This window comes from Rhinolophus ferrumequinum, chromosome 10 (genome assembly GCF_004115265.2).
Source record: "Rhinolophus ferrumequinum isolate MPI-CBG mRhiFer1 chromosome 10, mRhiFer1_v1.p, whole genome shotgun sequence".
Taxonomy (NCBI): domain Eukaryota; kingdom Metazoa; phylum Chordata; class Mammalia; order Chiroptera; family Rhinolophidae; genus Rhinolophus; species Rhinolophus ferrumequinum.
In genome coordinates this window covers 88749029-88768400 of record NC_046293.1, presented here as the reverse complement: position 1 = coordinate 88768400, position 19372 = coordinate 88749029, and the positions used below count along the sequence as shown (strand labels likewise).

The 19372-nt window shown below is 39.1% G+C and overlaps 1 protein-coding gene and 1 non-coding gene across 17 annotated transcripts in view; both read right to left on the bottom strand.

Annotated features, from left to right (window-relative positions):
- The window catches only part of WNK1 (WNK lysine deficient protein kinase 1), a 144866-nt gene extending 125892 nt beyond the window's left edge, over positions 1-18974 (bottom strand). For all 16 annotated transcript variants that reach the window (XM_033116746.1, XM_033116749.1, XM_033116748.1 and 13 more), the window contains exon 1: positions 17544-18974. In XM_033116746.1, coding sequence (XP_032972637.1) covers positions 17544-18308 — 765 coding nt within the window. In that variant the 5' untranslated portion in view covers positions 18309-18974. The remainder of the gene's footprint in view (positions 1-17543) is intronic.
- Positions 16075-16182, bottom strand: LOC117029541 (U6 spliceosomal RNA). Its single transcript, XR_004424276.1, has one exon. It is a non-coding gene; the product is annotated as a U6 spliceosomal RNA (small nuclear RNA).
- Positions 18975-19372: the final 398 nt, after the last annotated feature.

Genomic DNA, 19372 nt, shown 5'->3' with positions numbered 1-19372 from the left:
GAATTCAATTGCTATTGTACATCCTAATTTAAGATCAAAATATTGGTTCTGAGCTTCCGGTCAAGATGGAGGAGAGTATGTAAACACTGTGCTTGTCTCCTTCTATGACATCAAAATTACAACTGAACTACAGAATAATCATCACTGAGAACCACCTGAACTCTAGCTGAACTGAAGTCCTCCAACTAAGGATGTACAAAAGAAGCCACATCGAAAATGGTAGGAGGGGTGGAGACGCAAAATTGCCTGGTCCCACACCCACGTGTGGTGGTTAAAAATCGGGAGAAATATCTTGGCTGTGGATATTTCCAGCCCCCACACCAGGCTCCCAAAACAGGGTTCCAGTGCCAGGAAGAGAAGTCCTCATAGCTTCCAGCTGCAAAAACCAGCAAAGACTGTGGTTGAATGAGACGAACAACTACTGGAGTTCTAGGCCCTCCTCTTAAAAGAGCCTGTGCACAAACTTACTCACTGATGGACTCACTTGCTCTGAGCTCCAGTGCTGAGACAGCAGCTCAAGAGGCGCCACAGATATAAGGGCAGGAACTAAATTTTCTAGCTTCAGGGCAAGGGCTGGAGGGACACCTTTCTACCAGACAGAAGTGCTGGCAGGAGCCATTGTTCCTTTGTTGAGCCGTCCCACCACCCAGCAGCACCCGCAGGCAGGCACCATATCTGAGTCTCCATCAACATGGCTAACACCATTCACCCTGTCCTGGATTGTTCCTGAGACCCTGACCCACCGAACTTGTGGACCCACCCAGGTCTCTTCCAGTGTCTTTTCCATACAAACAGCCTGTCTTGGCTCATGCTGCAGACTTTTCTAAAATCTCTGAAAGGTTCACAAACCCCAAACAAGCAGTGGCTAGCTTTGGCGAACCCCATACCTCTCGCTAAGCAGCCGCAAGCCCAGCACTAGTGGCAAATTAGCCTCCCTAGGCACCTCCAAGCCCAGCACAAGTGGCAACCATCTGCAGATCACTTTGGAGCTCACAGCCAAGTGTCCCAGGCAGGGCACAGGCAGTGGCTGACCTTGGCCTGCAGCAGAGTCCCTCCCAAGAAGCCCCAGAACCAACACACCCGATGGCCAGCTTCAGACCACACCAGAGCACCACCAGCCACCTCCACAAACAATACACCCAAAGGACAGAGACTCAGCAGGCACCAGAACCCTGCTAAAGAAAACCCTGCTCCATAGGGTCAGCCCACGCCCAACAGCGCCTCCACCGCAGTCACAGCCAGTCCCCACAATCAGTCTGTGGGTCAACCCCTCCCACTGACATACTAACAACAATCAAGGCTCAACTACAATAGGACACACACAACACACACATGGGATACGCCTGGAGCAACCAGCTCAAGTGACCAGGGAGACTGTGCCCCACAGAGCTGGGCCCCACAGAGCACCTACTACATAAGGCCACTCTACCAAGACTGGGAGAAGCAGCAGCTCTACCCAAGACATCGAAACAAACACAGAGAGGCAACCAAAATGAGGAGACAAAGAAACAAGTCACAAGTGAAAGAACAATACAAAGCTCCAGAAAAAGGACTAAACAAAGTGGACACAAGTAATCTACCCGATGCAGAGTTCAAAACACTGGTTATAAGGATGCTCAATGATCTCAGTAAGAACTTCAAAAAGAGACAGGAAACATAAAAATGGAGATAAAAAAAAACAACATAAAAAGAACCAGTCGGAAACGAAGAATACAGTAACTGAAATGAAGAAAACATTGGGGGAACGAACAGTAGATTAGATGAAGCAGAACATTAAATCAGCAATTTGGAAGATAAGGTAGCAGAAAATACCCAATCACAACAGCAAAACAAAAAAAGAAATTTTAAAAAATGAGGATAGTTCAAGGGGCCTCCCAAACAATGTCAAGCGTACCAACATTCACATCCTAGGGGTACCAGAACAAGAGAGAGCGAGCAAGGAATTGAAAACCTATTGGAAGAAATAATGATGGAAAACTTCCCTTACCTGGTGAAGGAAATAGACATACAAGCTCAGGAAGCACAGAGTCCCAAACAAGATGAACCCAAAGAGACCCACACCAAGATACACCACAATTAAAATGCCAAAGATTAAAGACAAAGAGAGAATCTTAAAAGCAGCAAGAGAAAAGCAGTTAGTTACCTATAAGGGTCCTCCCATAAGACTATCACCTGATTTCTCAACAGAAACTTTGCAGGCCAGAAGGGATTGACACGAAATAGTCAAAGTGACAAAAAGCAAGGAACTGCAACCAAGATTACTCTATCCAGCAAGGCTATCATTTAGAATCGAAGGACAGATAAAGAGCTTCCCAGACATAAAAAAATTAAAGGAGTTCATCACCACCAAACCAGTATTATAAGAAATGTTAAAGGGACTTCTTTAAGAAGAAGGAAAATAAAGGTCAAAACTATGAATAATAAAATGGTAATAGCTACATATCTATCAACAATTACTTTCAACGTAAGTGGATTAATGCTCCAATCAAAGACATAGGGTGGCTGAATGGATACGAACATAAGACCCTTACATATGCTGCCTACAAAAGACTCTCTTCAGATCAAAAGTCACAAAGACACTGAAAGGGGATGTAAAAAGAGATCATGAAGATGGAAACAACCAAAAAAAAAAAACCCAAACTGGTGCACCAATACTTATATCAGGCAAAGCAGACTTTAAAACAAAGGCTATAACAAAGGAGGACCCAGTAATTCCACTTCTGGGTATTTATCCGAAGAAACCCAAACACTAATTCAAAAACACATACGTGTCCATATGTTCACTGCAGCATTATTTACAATTATTTACAATATGGAAGCAACCTAAGTGCCCATCAACAGATGAATAAAGAAGAAGTGGTACATCTACACAATGGAATATTACTCAGCCATAAAAAAGAATGAAATGTTGCCATCTGCAACAACATAGATGGACCTAAAGGGTATTGTGCTAAATGACATAAGTCAGACAAAGAAAGACAAATACCATATGATTTCACATATATGTAGAATCAAAAAGACAAAAACGAATAAACAAAACAGAAACAAACCAAGATACAGAGAACATTTTGATGGTTGCCAGATGGAAGGTGGGTTGGAGAGATGGGTGAAAAGCGGGAAGGGATTAAAAAGTACAAAATGGTAGTTACAAAATAGTCATAGGGATGTAAAGTATAACAATATGATACTGTCAATAATATTGTAATAAGTATGTATGGTGTCAGATGGGTACTAAAATTTATCAGGGTGATCACTTCCCAAGTTATATAAATGGCTAATCACTATGTTGTACATTTGAAATTAATATAGTATTGCATGTCAACTATAATTGAAAAATAAAAATTATTTTAAAAGTATTAGCTCTGAAACTGATGCCACAACTGCAAGTAAACAAAGTATCAAAAATAATTATGATAACTGTGTATAAATAACTTAGTTTTCTATCTAAAATTTCAAAATTGTAAGAAATGTTTTTTTCTGTGAGGTAAAGCTGGCAAATTACGCCAAGGTACAGCATAATCACAACTATATAAACAAACACCAATTATAATTACAGTATTCAAACAGCATTTGTTGTTTTTTTTAAAATCTAAAACCCTCAAATTTTTAAATGGCAAAATGCTTTTGCTATGCAATGCAACAGGCAAACTATACCAACACACAGTACGATCACAACTATAAAAAAACAAAAAGCACAGAAATTAGACAGTTACAAATAGTAACCATGCTTATCTCTGGATGAAGGGATTGATTGCTGGTGATATTTATTTCCTTTTTTCCCTCTAATTTACTAATTTTTATAATAATATATTACATCTAAAAAACGTTTTCTTAAAAATCTTTGTGTGTGTGTTTTAAGGACGGTTACAAAACCATCCTGGAAATAAATAAAGCCTATTAACTCAGAAAACTGAATCAAAATCAAATGATTGTAGCTCTAAGCAATGACTATCAAAGGGCCCTGCTACAAAAGGAAAGGAGGTTTCTGTGATCATTAAATTACCACTAGAGTTTGAAAAGCATTGTCTTGGCATCTCAAATATTTTACAACTTTATTAAAATAAAGCAGTGAGCTACCTTTTCACTAATCTCTTCATCCTTATTTACTGTACAGGAATAAATACTCAAGGAATTAACTATTTTGGAAAAACTTAATGGAAAAAAGTAGTTGAACTACAAATAGTCTCTTTTACAAGCAAACGACACCAAAAATCAATTTAACCTATTTCTCGATAACATTAAAAGATGAATACGGGCACTAAATTGGTTAACAAGCTTATGGAGCCACAATGGCCAGAAATTACTAAAGCATACAAATAAAGCAGCAAGTTTATATATTCAATGTATATCCAAACATGCATTAGCAGTTTATCTGAAATACAAAATAGCCCAAACTATTTACAAAATATGTGAAGATATTTGCTATAAAAACTGGCTTCTAAAACTCTCTTCGCAACAGCTAAACTTGTCAAAGAATGGGACCATAAGAAATATCATATCTGATACAGACATGCTGGTAAATAACAAAAGACAAGATAAAATTTTAAAGGTCTAAATGCCAGTTTTCATAATAATCAGGTATTAAAAGCACCAAACACCAAAAAGAAAAAACTTTAAAAACTCAAATTTCTGTGTTCAGCCATAGCAACACAATTATGGTTTGTAAAGGGTGGTAATGAAAGAAACCACAAAAAGGAAGTTGCTAAGATTTTTTTTTTTAAAGTAAGTAGTAAATTTAATTTACTGCAGCATCAGCTCTTCCACAGCGTTTTATTTTTATAGAATAGTCTAGGTCAGCAGTGGCCAACAGAAATATAATATGAACTATATGTGCAATGTTAAATTTTCTAGTAGTCACATTAAAAAAGTAAAAAAAACAGATGAAATTAATAACTTATTTATCCGATATATCCAAACATCATCTTTTCAACAGGTAAGCAATTTTTTTAAAAGTTTGAATATTTTAACTTTTTTTTAATACTAAGTCTTCAGAATCCAGCGCATATTTCACACACAGCATATCTCAATTTGGATGCTAAATTTTCATCAGAAAAACCTTAGAAAATAATTAAATACTGATTTAGGTACTAAGAATCACAGAGGTTATCTCTATTTACAAGGAATGATTTTGAATGTGGGTAAGGGAAAAAATCTCTCCTGGATTACTACAATCTTCTACAATTACCAAGTAAGTTCAGGGCAGTTGGTATCACCCCTTTCCCCAAAAGCATCAGCAGAAAGAATGTAAAAAGACAGACAGTAAATTAGTATCTTCCTCTCTGGTACTGCTACCAGCTTCCTCTCTGGTACCAGAAAGGAAGATATTAGAGGAAGAAGGGATGGCAGCCCTCCTACAGCGAGAAGTGTGCCTAAAGGGACATCACAGCCCGGAGGAGTTAGGAGAATGGCCTACTCTGAACTGTTTTTACTGTCAACACTTCTGATAACAAATGCATGTTCTTCACACAAAAATTTTTTCACAAATTTTGTTTTTCAACAAAGTTTTCAATTCTGTGACACCAACAAGGTGTCCAGCAAATCAACTCATTTCTGACACTAACTACCTGGAGTTAGACAAACCCCACAGTTCAAGGGCTCACAGTTGCACAAGGCTTCAGGTGCTGGCTGCAAGTCCCAGGATAGCCTGACCAACAGGCTATAAAGCAGGGGTTCCCATAACCTCCTCCATCAGGTTTGATCATTTGTACAATGATTCACAGAACTCAGGAACAGTTCATTACTTTTACCAGTTTATTCTAAAGGATACAATCCAGGAACAGCCAAATGAAAGAGATGAATACCGTGTTTCCCCGAAAATAAGACCTAGCCGGACAATCAGCTCTAATGCGTCTTTTGGAGCAAAAATTAATATAAGACCCAGTATATTATATTATTATATTATATTATATTTTATTATACTGGGTCTTACGTTACAGTAAAACAAGACCGGGTCTTATATTAATGTTTGCTCCAACAGTCGCATTAGAGCTGATTGTCCAGCTAGGTCTTATTTTCGGGGAAACACGGTAGGGCAAGATGTGGGGGGAGGGTAAGGAATGGGAGGGCGGCCACAGCTTCCATGCCCTCTCAGGTGCATCACCCTCCCAGCACTGTGATGTGCTCATCAAACCGGAAGCTCTCTGAACTAGGTTGTTTACTACTTTTTATAGATAGTTCATTACATGGGCATAACTGATTAAAGCATTAGCCATTAGTGATTAACTCAATTTCTAGTTCCTTTTCCCCTCCCCGGAGGCAGGGATGCCAGTAGGGCTGAAAGTTCCAACCGGCTAATCATTACTGGGTCTTTCTGGTGACCAGCCCCTATACTGAAGCTACCTAACCACCACAGGAATATTTTATATTTTGAGCTGAAATCATGTGCGCCCAACTATGGATTTACCCTTGGTATAACAGAGTGTGGGATTGTCTGACTTCAAAGAATCATTTTAGTCTAAAGAACATCCAGGAATCCAGGCCTACGGGGATGATATGCTTATTATTAGTCTGTGCTGGTGGGTACATAGGCAAGTAATGTTAACTGATATACTTTAAGAGTTTTACCAAATTGTTTGAAAACAAAGTCTTGGTACTTCAAGGAGAAAACTTAATTTATCTGGAAATCTTACTGGAGGTGAGGTAACACCTTATTCCATAAAAATACTGAATAAATTAAACATTCCAGAGGATTTCAAAACATAATTACGCAATTTAAATGAAATTCTATTTGGAGCTCATACAAACAAGAGAGCTAAATCCTCAATAGCATATGTAATATGTCAAAGTAAACAGTGAAGAAAAAAAAGAGGTAACAAAATTTTAAAAAACCAAGGGAAAGAAGTCAATTCATACTGTCAGTATCAAGAACTAAACTAATAAACTATAACCTCAATCTCAGTGAAGAAAAAAAAGAGGTAACAAAATTTTAAAAAACCAAGGGAAAGAAGTCAATTCATACTGTCAGTATCAAGAACTAAACTAATAAACTATAACCTCAATCTCCAAATAAATCCTATGGCAATTATACAATAACAATTAACATGTCAATCTATCCATTGGTACTCCAACATCCTTAATTCTGCTTTCCTGGTGAGCAAAAAAGTAGCATTGGTACCTAACAATTTTAGGAATTTAGAAATCCAATTAATTCTTACCAACATTGCAAAACTTGAAAATGAACACTCTTTACACATCGGAAGTAGTTTAAGGATCAGTGACATAAATCCTACTAACACTAGAGCCATTCAATTTGTCTCTAGTAGATGGAAATTTGACCACTAGAAATAATATTCCTTCTCCTTAAATACTTAAGTCTAAACAAAACATCCTCTAAGATAACCAATGTAAATAGCATCTGAAAAACTGTGAACACACGAAGAAGTTAGTAAAACAAACCTGCCATCTCCCTCCTATAGAATCTACGTATGTACACTGGCTAAAAGGCCATTTCAGTAGAGATTTATTTCTTGAAGTGAAATGCACATCGACATATTACAATTGCTAGAGAACAAAAGGATTTAGAATTCTACTGGAATTCAAACTCTTCCTGGTTTAACTAGAGCCTTCTACAGTGTACAGAACAAGGACCCAGATAAGCCATGTAATCTTAAACCAGTTTTTAAACCTGAGTTAGTTGTCTCTAATATAAAATTGAAAAAACATCTGCCTTGCACTGTTGTGAGAATTACAAATAATATGCTGCGGGCATAGCATTGTGCCTGTCACAAAAAGGGCTCTTATTAGGTAAGTATTAGTAATTCTTAATACCTTTCCAAATCAATTAGCAAGGAACACTGCAAAAAGACAAGGCCTAAAGAAAGTATACGCAGTATTTAGGCTTTTTGTTGTAAAAAAGTCCATTCGGACCATATCCTACATACAGTACAATAATTTCTTGTAATGGAATTATAAGACATATGACTGTTCCCTCAAGGGATGCACAAGGATGGTCATTTCAGAGAGATGTCCCACGTATAAAGTATATGTCACCATATTGATATGCAAATGTAGTATGAATTGCAGAGATTGTAGGAGAGGAGCAAACTTTAAAAATGAGCACATTATGGGGGGTGGGGGGGAGGGTGAGGGGATTGGAGGGCAGTCGGTGACCACAGGATGGCCACGGGGTTTGAAAATTAATCTGGGGAACGTAATTTGGTGGTTACCAGAGCGTAAGGGGGTTGGGGGGGGGATGAGGGTGAGGGGGATCAAATGTATGGTGATGGAAGGGGAGCTGACTCTGGGTGGTGAACACACAGTGTGACTTATGGATGATGTGATACAGAATTGCACACCTGAAATCTATGTAATTATACTAACAATTGTCACCCCAATAAATTAAAAATAAATTTAAAAAAAAAAAAAATGAGCACATTACTCCCAATGCTTGAGTAAAAACCTAGTTGATAAATGGCATAAAGTTTGAAAACTTACTTGGATTGAATTTAGCTATGCACAAAGAATAACAAAACTAAAACAATAATTGGCTTAGAACAGGCTCTTACGATAGATAAACTAGAGGCAGAGAAAGCAGACAAAATATTGTATTTCAATGCTTCAATTTTTAAAGACCTTTCCTTGCTCATCTATCCATCTTATCCTTGATCACACCTTCTACTTACCCAAACTTTCTTGCTCTATATTTGTTCCAACTTGTCTAAAGAAATTAACTATTCTTACTGTCTCTACTTCTTAATCTTCCTCAGCCACTCCCCTTAAATCCACTGCAAATTTTCCACTCTTTTGAAACTGGAACACCAAATATTTGGAGTAAATGTGACACATAATGTTAATCTTTGTTAATAATTCTGCATGCATATGTGAATTTGTGATAACATCCTTTGTACATCTTTTCCAAAAAAGGAAAGGCTATTTCTTCTTTATTACTTCTTTATTAATATTATATGTTAATAGAGTATGTATTTTTTAAATGTGTAACTTGTTATAAAAGTACCACACTGTATATTCTTTATGGTGTGTGAATTATATCTCAATAAAGCTATGTTTTTGAAAAGCACAACTCAACCCAAGATCTAGACACAGCACATTCCAAAAGAACTTTCTGCAATGACGGTCATGTTCTGAATCTGTACCATGTAATATGTTAGCCACACATCGCTTTTGAACACTTGAAATGTGGCTAGTGAAACAGAAGGACTGAGTTTTTATTATTAAACTGTATTTCGCTTAACTTAATTTAAACTTAAATAGCCAAATGAGGCTAGTGAACAGTGCAGAAATTTAGGATATTACCAGTGACTTATATCTGCTTATGTGCTTTTCCCTTGTTCAACCTTCCCCCTCAGGTAATTCTGAATTTTGTTGTTAATGACTTAATGGCCAAATGCAATATACAATTTCAATAGCGTAATTAACCTCCAGATTTCTTTTTTACTTCTTCTAAAATCCGTCCTCAACGATTACTATTATGCAAAATGGACTTCTCTGCTATATTCCTGTCCTGAAATTTTATTTCCTTGATGTCACCATTCTAGCGTTCTATTTAGTTTAACCCCTGCGCTCTTTTTTTCCTTTGTCCACCCATTAGTTACTCCTATTTTACCCTAAGACCATTATTCTCCCGTCTCTCTCTCTCTGTCTCTCTTGTCTCTCTCCCTCCCTCTTCTCCCTCTCTGCCTCTTTCCTTCTCTTTCTCTTATGTATGTATATATAGAGAGGGTGCCAAAAAAATGTATACACATTTTAAGAAAGGAAAACTGTATTAAAATTGTAATAATATATACCGATAACAAAAGGTGAATACAAGTCACGTTTGACTTCTGCAATTACAAGAGGGGCTCAAAGTGGTTACCATCAGTGTCCAGACACTTTTGATTACGGTGAACTATTGCTGGAGCAACGCTGACCAAAGTGTCCACTTGTATACATTTTTTTGGCACCCCTGGTATATACTCTCCCTAGATGATTTCATTTACTTCCATTATTTTAGCTTTGACTAATATAGACAATTGGAACTCATCAACCTTTACCTCTACCTTAGACCTACTCTTCGAGTTTCAGTAATATATCCAACTGACTATTGAACTTCTCTTCCTGGAGGTTTCACAAGTACGTACCTCAAACTCAGCATCTCAAAAAAACAAAACCTTATTCTTTCTTATTCCCTCCCTCAGTTGACAGCACCATCATCTACCCCCACCCTTATCCATACTTCATTTGTCCTCCAAATCAAATTCATCACTCAATCCTGCATATCTTATCTCCTAAATAAAGATGCCACTCCTCTATTACTGCCCTCATTCAGGCCCGAGAAATCTAATACCTTAACTAAACTCTAGGCATCCCTTGCACTCTTTCTTAAATCCATTCTCTACAATTACTACTATGCCAGTCTAACCAATTAACCTCTTTGATTCAAGTTCTTTCGTTACTCCCCACTGCCTATAGCTGAGTATTTGTGGGGGCGTGTATGGAGAGCATACAAACACGATAATGATAATGTCCAGGAACTCTTCAGCATGTTAAAGAGATGATCTATTGCATTTCCCAAATTTACTTTAATCCACAATTCCCTACCAGTCTAAGTAAGGAGAGTATCCACACAGGAATGGGCAGATATATCAGGTTATTTAGCTCAAAACTATTTAGTCATGAAGATGATCTTGTCATTATCCCAAGCAATCTGTTTACCCCTATCTGAGAAAATGCACATCAATAATGATTTGATTCACTAATTAGTTTCATCTCTATCTGGTTTATATATACTTAAGTTTGGTTTGATTAACACAAGACCATCTACCATATACATATTGACAAAAAAAAAAAAAAAAGATCATCTGTCTCTGAGAAGCTGAACCTTGGCTGCACAAAAGACATCTAAACAAATAATTAGTGTGGTTTTTCTTAACTAACCTGTGTGTGATGATTATAACAACTAGATTTTCAAACACTCAGTCTTAAATTACTCATATTCTTAAATGTATTAATTTCTAAATTCCTGGGAAAACTATATTTGCTTGTGATGACAAAGAGCTTATCTGAGGATTCTTTTCCAAAAATCATTAAGCACATTCATTTAACATAGCACATTTAATGTCAATCTTGCAATGCCAAGATTCAAGTCACAATTATCAAAAAGTAAATTCTATGAAACCCCATCTGAAAAAAAATCTAAATTAATATAAATTAAGGTGGAGATATTATACCATCAATAAATTCAACCAAAAAACCAAGCAAGTTACTTTTACCTCTCATGTAGAATGTATCAACCGATCTTTTTAAAGCAACATATAAAAAGCGACATATAAAATTAAGTTTGCCACCTGTACAAGGCACAGTCTTCTTCCAAATAAAAACACTCTTAAGAGCTTTTGGAGATTTCAATTTTGTCTTAAGATATGATAAAATTCCTAAGTTGACAAAGTAGTAACTCCTAAAACCCAATAAGATGTTTTAAATTTTCAATCTGTGGCCTTGAAAATGGATTTTTGTTATATTGTTATATTGTATATAACATTTTACATTCTTCCAAGTACCTTCACGTAGTATTTCAGTTGACCCTCGACAATCTTGTTAAGTCCACAAAACATACTAATAATACACCAGCTTACAGATTAAGTTTCTTACTCAGGGTTAGATAATTGGGTAACCCAGAACCCAATTGTTCTGCCTGGGAGTGCTTTTCCACTTTATTGTACTGTATTATACCATATTGAACTCTCCAAATAGAAGATCAGAGAATCTGCTGTTGATCAAAGAAAGGCAAGGAATATGAATGAAACAACTCTGAGACCTACAACTATTTCTAACCTGGTAACAGAAAAATTTTAATATTTATTAAAGTATATTGAGCACCTACCTATATCTTCAAAGAGCTCAAAGACTAGTGTAGTAGACAAAGGTAAATAACTTCAAATCAATTTGAAGAGTATTATAAGAATGATCCCCAAAGAAAAAGATTTTAGCAAATTCTGGAAACTAGTAGTTCAGAAAGGCTGGCATTTGGGAAAGTGACAGGTCATGAAATTAGAAAGTTAGGCAGAAAACAGGTAAAGCTAAAGAATTTTAAAGTACCGCTGACTCCAAACTTCCTAATCTAAGAATGGTACCAACAGTCAGAGTTTTGCTGCATGATTTTTCAAGAATAAATGTAAACAAATAAAAAAAAAAAAACTTTATAGATACCTCAAAAAGACAGCCTAAAAGAAACGTTGTATCATCACAGTTAATATCCTATCTTACGCATGTGCACAAGGTCTGACAATTAAGTTTTTGTTGCACTGATGTTGCTAACATTGTTTGTTATCAGAGAAATTATTCATTATGAATTTGTTTCAAATGGACAGTTAACCAAGTTTACTATTTGGAAGTGCTGAAAAGGCTGCGTAAAAAAAGTTAGATGACCTGAACTTTTTGCCAACAATTCATGGTTCTTGCATCACGACAATGCACCAGCTCACACGGCACTGTCTGTAAGGGAGTTTTTAGCCAGTAAACAAACAAATCACTGTATTGGAACACCCGCCCTACTCACCTCATCTGGCCCCCAATGGCTTCTTTCTTTACCGGAAGATAAAGGAAATATTGAAAGGAAGACAGGATGACATACAGGACATCAAGGGTAATACGACAACAGCGCTGATGGCCATTCCAGAAAGAGTTTCAAAACTGCTTTGAAGGATGGACTAGGCGCTGGTGTCGGTGGCACAGCTTCCCAAGGGGAGGACTTCGAGGGTGACTGTACTGCAATTCAGTAATGAGGTGTGCAGCACTTTTTCTAGTTGCAAACTTAATTGTCCAACCCCGTGTGTGTGTGTGTGTGTGTGTGTGTGTGTGTGTACATATCCATACAGAGGATGCCAAAAAAAGTATACACATTTTAAGAAAGGAAAAACTGTATTAAAATTATGCTGATGATAACCACTTTGAGCACCTCTTGTAACTGCATAAGTCAAATGTGACTTGTATTCATTCATCTTTTGTATCAGTATATATGGAGTATTACAATTTTAATAGTTTTTTCCTTTCTTAAAATGTGTATATTTTTTTTGGCACCCTCTGTGTGTGTGTGAGTGTGTGTGTGTGTGTGTGTGTGTGTATTCATTTAACTATCACAACTCTATAAAATAGGTACTTATAACATTCTATTTACAGATTAAGAAACTAGTATAGAAGTTGCCCAAGGTGACACAATCATTAGCTGAACTAGGCAGTTTAATTCTTAATTACTACCGTGTTTCACCGAAAATAAGACCTAGCCGGACAATCAGCTCTAATGCGTCTTTTGGAGCAAAAATTAATATATGTAAGAGCCAGTATTTATATTACATTATATTATATATTATATTATATTGTATTCTATAAGACTGGGTCTTATATTATAGTAAAATAAGACCGGGACTTGTATTAATTTTTGCTCCAAAAGACACATTAGAGCTGACTGTCCGGCTAGGTCTTATATTCGGGGAAATACAGTATGTTATACTGCAGAAAAATAGTGCCTTCCTCAAATGTAAAGTCAAGTCATGCTAAGTCTTACCTATTCCTGCAGACTAGATTGGTTCTATGTTTAAAAACAAAAACAATAAAAAGCTCAAATGAATGCAAGATGTTATAAATAAAGAACTTGGTACAGAAAAACCTAATAACTGTAGTTATTATTAACATTTTCAGAAAGTGTAATTTGAACATAACCACTCTTGCTGCTTTTACAGCTTTATTTAAAAAAATTTAAAGTTACCAGAAAATCCAAATAACAGGTTTAGGATGATTTATGAAAATGAGGGCCAGTTTTACTTGAATGTTTCCATAGTTTAACTAGGATGACTTTCAAATCACCAGAATCTTGCACCAGAATCTGAATGTCAAGAAATGAACTGTCTGTCACCAGGCAACAATAGATTCCCAATTCATTTCACACTAAACAACCTCTTTCCAAGTTCTTACACTAGGAACAACTGTGATACTAAAGGTTAAAAAAAAAAAAAAAAGGTAAATAAAAGAAAAAGATAACATATAAACCCCTAAAACTAAGTAAGAACTACCTACATCATGAAAAATCAACCTAAATGTAATTCTCTATACCTGTACCACAAAGGTTACTTCCTACAGCAATAAAACTACGTATATTTTAAGTCAAATCTTACCTAACCAAAATTATGCTGTCAAAGGATTATTTCAAACAAGTCACCAATCATTCTTTAACATGCATAGCAGCTTCCCTCAAGTTATCTCAATTTTGCCCACATTTATCAGGAACTCTGAGAATTAAAAACAAACAAACTCCAAAGATTATTCCCTGAAATCTAGTTCCTGGGACTGAGAATTACTGCAGATTCTCATCCTAAAAAACAAGGAATGTGACACAAATTTAAAAAGTAAAGGGAAAAACAATCCTCGGTATTCAAATGGGGAAAGATTCAGTTCAATCAGTTATTTTAAGAACTATAGCAAAGAAATAAGTTATGGTTTCTTAATCACAGAACCACATCCCATTTCTGAAGCATTGCTAAACTTTTTATAAAACATTAATATCACATATTCACAATGAGACATGAGCCTTAACTTACTAAAAGCCAGAGAAAAGCAAGCATTAAGTATATTGGAGCTTCAACAAAATTTATGATTTGACCTCCCCTTTCAGGTAGATCTGGAAACAATCTCATCAATATATAAATATATCAAGTGTCCTCCATATTTAGAAGAAACTTTGGGAGAAAGGTGCTTAAAGTAAGTAAATCATTCCTAACTCTATGTATAAATACGTTTTCTTGAAGCAAATTATGCTGTTTCTTAAATAAAAATTTAAAAAATCCTTCCCTAGAAAACCAATGTAAACTCTGCAAAGTCCAGCAGTAACATTTTATGACCAAGCCACATACATCATTTGCCCAGGTAAAGAAATTTGTATCTTAAAAGATCTCAATTATCACTTAAGATCTTATGGTATCAAAACATTACCTACGCATTATTTATTTTAAGAATTGATACTTGTTTTAATAGATAACTATGCATACTGTGACTAGGAAAATAAGCTAAATGGAAACAAGTTTGATTTGTATAGCAAGCACACTTACCCATTCTCCATCCCAAAAAGCCTATATCTCCATAGGAAGTGATAGAATCAATACCGGAATCAGAAGTCAGAAATCTGACGACCTCCACACCAAAACAGAATTGCTATATTTGAAATATACTAATTAGCCATCTACTAAATTACAAATGCTTTAACATTTCCCAAATTATTAGCTCCTAACCATTTTAATTTGTGTTCTTTACCAGCCTAAGCAAGTAATTTATCTGCTCTATGATTTCAGGTTCTTCATTTATCAATTAAGTAGTTGGGCAGAATAACCTAAGATTTCGTCCAGTTTTAATATACTAAGATTTTTAACTGAACACAATATTTCTCCTGTCTTCCTACAGAAAAAACACGTATATGGGAAGTACACATTTAGTAGAAAAAGTTTCCCTTTCTTCCCAATACTTGAGGAATCCCTTGGCTTGTCCTTTAATTTAGATTCAAAGACAAAAACTCTAAAACACTAACCTACTGAATAGGCAAATGTCTTTGTCAAAAAAATAAAAAACTGCTCATCAAGTGCTATGAAGAATCCTGGGACTAGGATAAACACATTTTAAAAAATCAAAACGAAAACTTATAGAAGCAGGGTCAAATGACATATGGAAGTTTCTAAACCAGGGTACCACTCAATGAGTTAGGGATTCTGCAGCCAAATCCTGAACTGGCTTGAAAATAATACGGAAATATGATATATAAGGATATCAGATATTCTTTAGTTTAACCATGTCCATGCCTAGACAGAGAACAAAAATCCAAAAAGTCATGAATGCCAAAAAAATATTGAGATGCTTAGACAAAATTCTTATTGTGACATTCGACAAATTAAGCTTTTTCCACTGTACCATTACTTCTAACATAATAAACTATCAGAAAATTCCAGGTTATAAAGGAAAACACACCTATGACATTCTTCAAAGTTAAATAATTGAAACTATCAAAATTAATTCAAAGTGTTTAACATTTATTTGGGTCCAGTCTTATGAGAGGAAGGTAACCCATAATGAAAAAAAATTGTTAAAAAGCACCTATCCAAAATTATGGAACGCTTCACGAATTTCTGTATCAAGCTTGTACAGGGGCCATGCTACTCTTCTCTACATCATTCCAATTTTAGTACCTGTGCTGTGCTGCCCAAGCATGCATCAGACCTAAGTTTCTGAGGCCTGACCAATAGGAATAAAGTTTATAGTTTGACAAACTTTTAACAAAGGTCTGCCACCTTTCCAACTCTAAACCACTATGAAATTGAGTAGTTATTTCATAACGCCTTAGAAGCTCTATATCATTAACTTTAAAACCTAAAAAATTTATGTTCTAAAGAACCTGGCAGTTTTATGTCCTTCCACATGTTAATTTCCCTTCACATTTGATATGGCCTTGGTCATTTGGAAGGTGACATTCAAAGGGTTAAGTACTAACATTAGTTCATGGATAAAACAAATTCCTAGATTTGGTTACTTTCATATCCTATTTCACTTGGTCCATTTTCTTAGCAAAAGAATATGGATAACGGCATTTTTTTTCACATATAATGTAGCTCACTTTTTCATTCAGTGTAACTGCTTCTTCAATAACTTATGTTCACTTCCTGGTGAGGAAATCAAGCTGCTACAGGTCACGCAACAAGTAGCCCAAACCCAGCTATTTAAACGTAGAATATACTTGTCAACGAGAATGACATACCATTATTTACACCATGAAAACCTCCCTGAAAGGTTGAAAAGGAAGCATTGTGACTCCTTTGGACTTTTGTTTAAGTCTGGCTTAAAAAGCTTTTATAACAAGATTAAAACAGTGACATTACAACTCTCCAAGCACTTATACAATTTTATGTGGTCTCTTACTATTCACTGTATAGTGAATGGACTGAAGACATATTAGTTTTAATTAACAATGTCAAATAAGGCTTAAGTATCATTAAGTGGAACAATATCAAATACTTATTGTACCTTACCAGTCCCAAGGCATTTAGCCAAAGAAGAAGAAAGTCTATTTTATAGTAGTTATTAAATGCCTGTGCAACTACCAAGTAAGATATAGCCAAAGGAAGGTCATTCATGAACAAGGTCGTTCTTATTTAAAAAGAACAGCCTGATCTCAGGGATGGAAACAGCACGTAACACACCAGCAGTTCATCACTGCAGGGCCTCTGAGGAGAATGAAATGTACAAGGCAAGAAGACTGTACTTTAACTCAAAAAATTCCCCACTAATTCCAAGCTTCCTGCCAGACACTAAAACAATAACAAGTAGGCAATGCGTTTGTACCAACGTTTTTCACCACTACTTCCCAAGTAGTAGCAAATCTCGTTGGCTATCAATAATTCTTGGTATATGCCCCGAAATCTGTTTCGCTGTCTTTCAAAAGTTAGTCTCCCCCACTCAGAGCGAACAGTTAGGGAATGACAAATAAAATAAAGGATGAATTCGATAAACTGGCTTCACCGAGCCACATTTGGGATCCAAACCACCGTAAAATAAAGGAGTAGGCGGGGCTATACCTGCAGTTCACACCAGGCGACCTCCACAGTGGTTTCAGTGTCCAGACCTTTGTAGACGGTCTTAAAGGAGCCTCTGCCAATTTCGATGTCAAACTTGAGAAAGCGGCCATCATTGGACATTCCCACGGCCTTGGTCTCCAGCTCTTCGATGTCATCCTGTTGCTGGCTCCGTTCCTCTTGCTGTTCCTTGGCGCTGCCGCCGCCGCTGCCGCTTCTCGCAGGAGGAGACTCCTCTTTGCTCCCCACATGGTTGGGCTGGGAAACTTGGCGGTCTTTGCTGCTGGTACTGCTGGGGGCAGTCGTGGCGGCAGGGCCCGCGGCGGCAGGTTCCTCGGGGACAGCGGCAGCAGCGGCGGGAGGCTGCTGGGCTACCTGCACAGCGGCGGCAGCGATCAAGGTCTCCTCGCGGTGGGGCTCTGGTGGGGTACTCTGCGAAACCCCCGCGGTAGCGCTGGGCGGGGGGAGAGAAAGCGGGAGGCCGGGCAGTTCCAACGCAGTGGCGTTGGAGTCGCAGATGACGCTGCGGCGGAAGAAGCGGTGCTCCGTGGTGGTGGTCGCGGCTGCCCCACGGCTGTCCTTGTCCATAGTGTGGCGGCGACGCCGGTACTCCTCAGTCCTGCCAGTTCCAGCGTCAGTCCCCGCGGTGGCCAGTTTCTCCCCCACTGAGGAATCGGAGCTGGAGCCATTCTTGGGGGAAGGCGCGGGCGGCGAGAGGAACAGAGAGCTCGGGGTGCTGCTCTGCTTCTCCGCGGCGCCGCCAGACATGGTCGGTCCACAGGAGCAAGGCGAGCGTGCCCGAATTTGTGAATGAACAGAGGGCGAGGGGCGGACCCTGAGGGGAGGTGAAGGTCGGCAGGCTCCGCTACGACGGCTCCTGCTCCCCGGCGGGTTCGGATTGACCCCGACTACTCCTCACTCAGCACTGACAAGTCACCCCGAAAACGAGGCGGGACACGGGGCCCAGCTGCGGCGGCTCCTGCGGCTCACAAGGCGGGCTCGTCGGCGGGCGATCCAGAAGCTGAGCCACCGGGATTAGCGCCTCGCGGTCCGCATCCATCCTGCGGCGAGCGGCGGCCGGGAAGGCTGTAGCAGCAGAGGCGCCGCAGTCATGAGGGGCAGGGCAAAGAGCCGGCACCGAGTCGAAACGGATGCGGCGGATGCGGCGGCAGCTCCGGGTCCCCGCCGCTGCCGCTTCGCGGGCTGGGCGGGCTAGGCCCCGAGGGCGGCGGCAACGCGAGGCAGGGACTCGCACGGACTCCCGAACGGTGGCAGCTCCAGGGCCAAAGAGAGTGGGAGGGGCCGAGGAAGGCGAGGGAGGGCCGGGCCCGAGGGCTCCCGGACAGTCAGTCAGTAGGTCGCCGCCTCCCACACGCGCCCCCAGCGAGGGGGACCAGTCTCACAAGGCGCCCATCGCCCGGACGGGAAAGGCCGAAGCCTCCAAGCCTCGGTGACTGAGAAGCGGGCCCCCCCTTCCCCGAAGCCTCCCCGCCCGCCCCGGGCCTGGCAAACCCCCGTCTCCTCCCGGGCCGGTGCCGGGGGCTGACGGAGGGAGGGAACGGTGGGGAGGGGAGGGCCGCTCACCGCGGGGCCCGAGCTCCGCTGCTTCTCTGGGCCGAGAGCAGAGGAGACTGAGAGGACTGGGCGAAGGGGGATAGGGAGAGAAAAGAGTAGTCACCCCCACCAGACGCCTTCTGTCACCGAAGACGCGGGTGCAGAGTGGCCGAGTGAGAAGAGCCGCGTCCGCCGGGGAAACTCTCCGCGCTAAATGGCGCCGGGAGTCTGAAGCCTCCACACAGCCCGCTCGGACCCCGCCCCCCACCGCCCGGGGC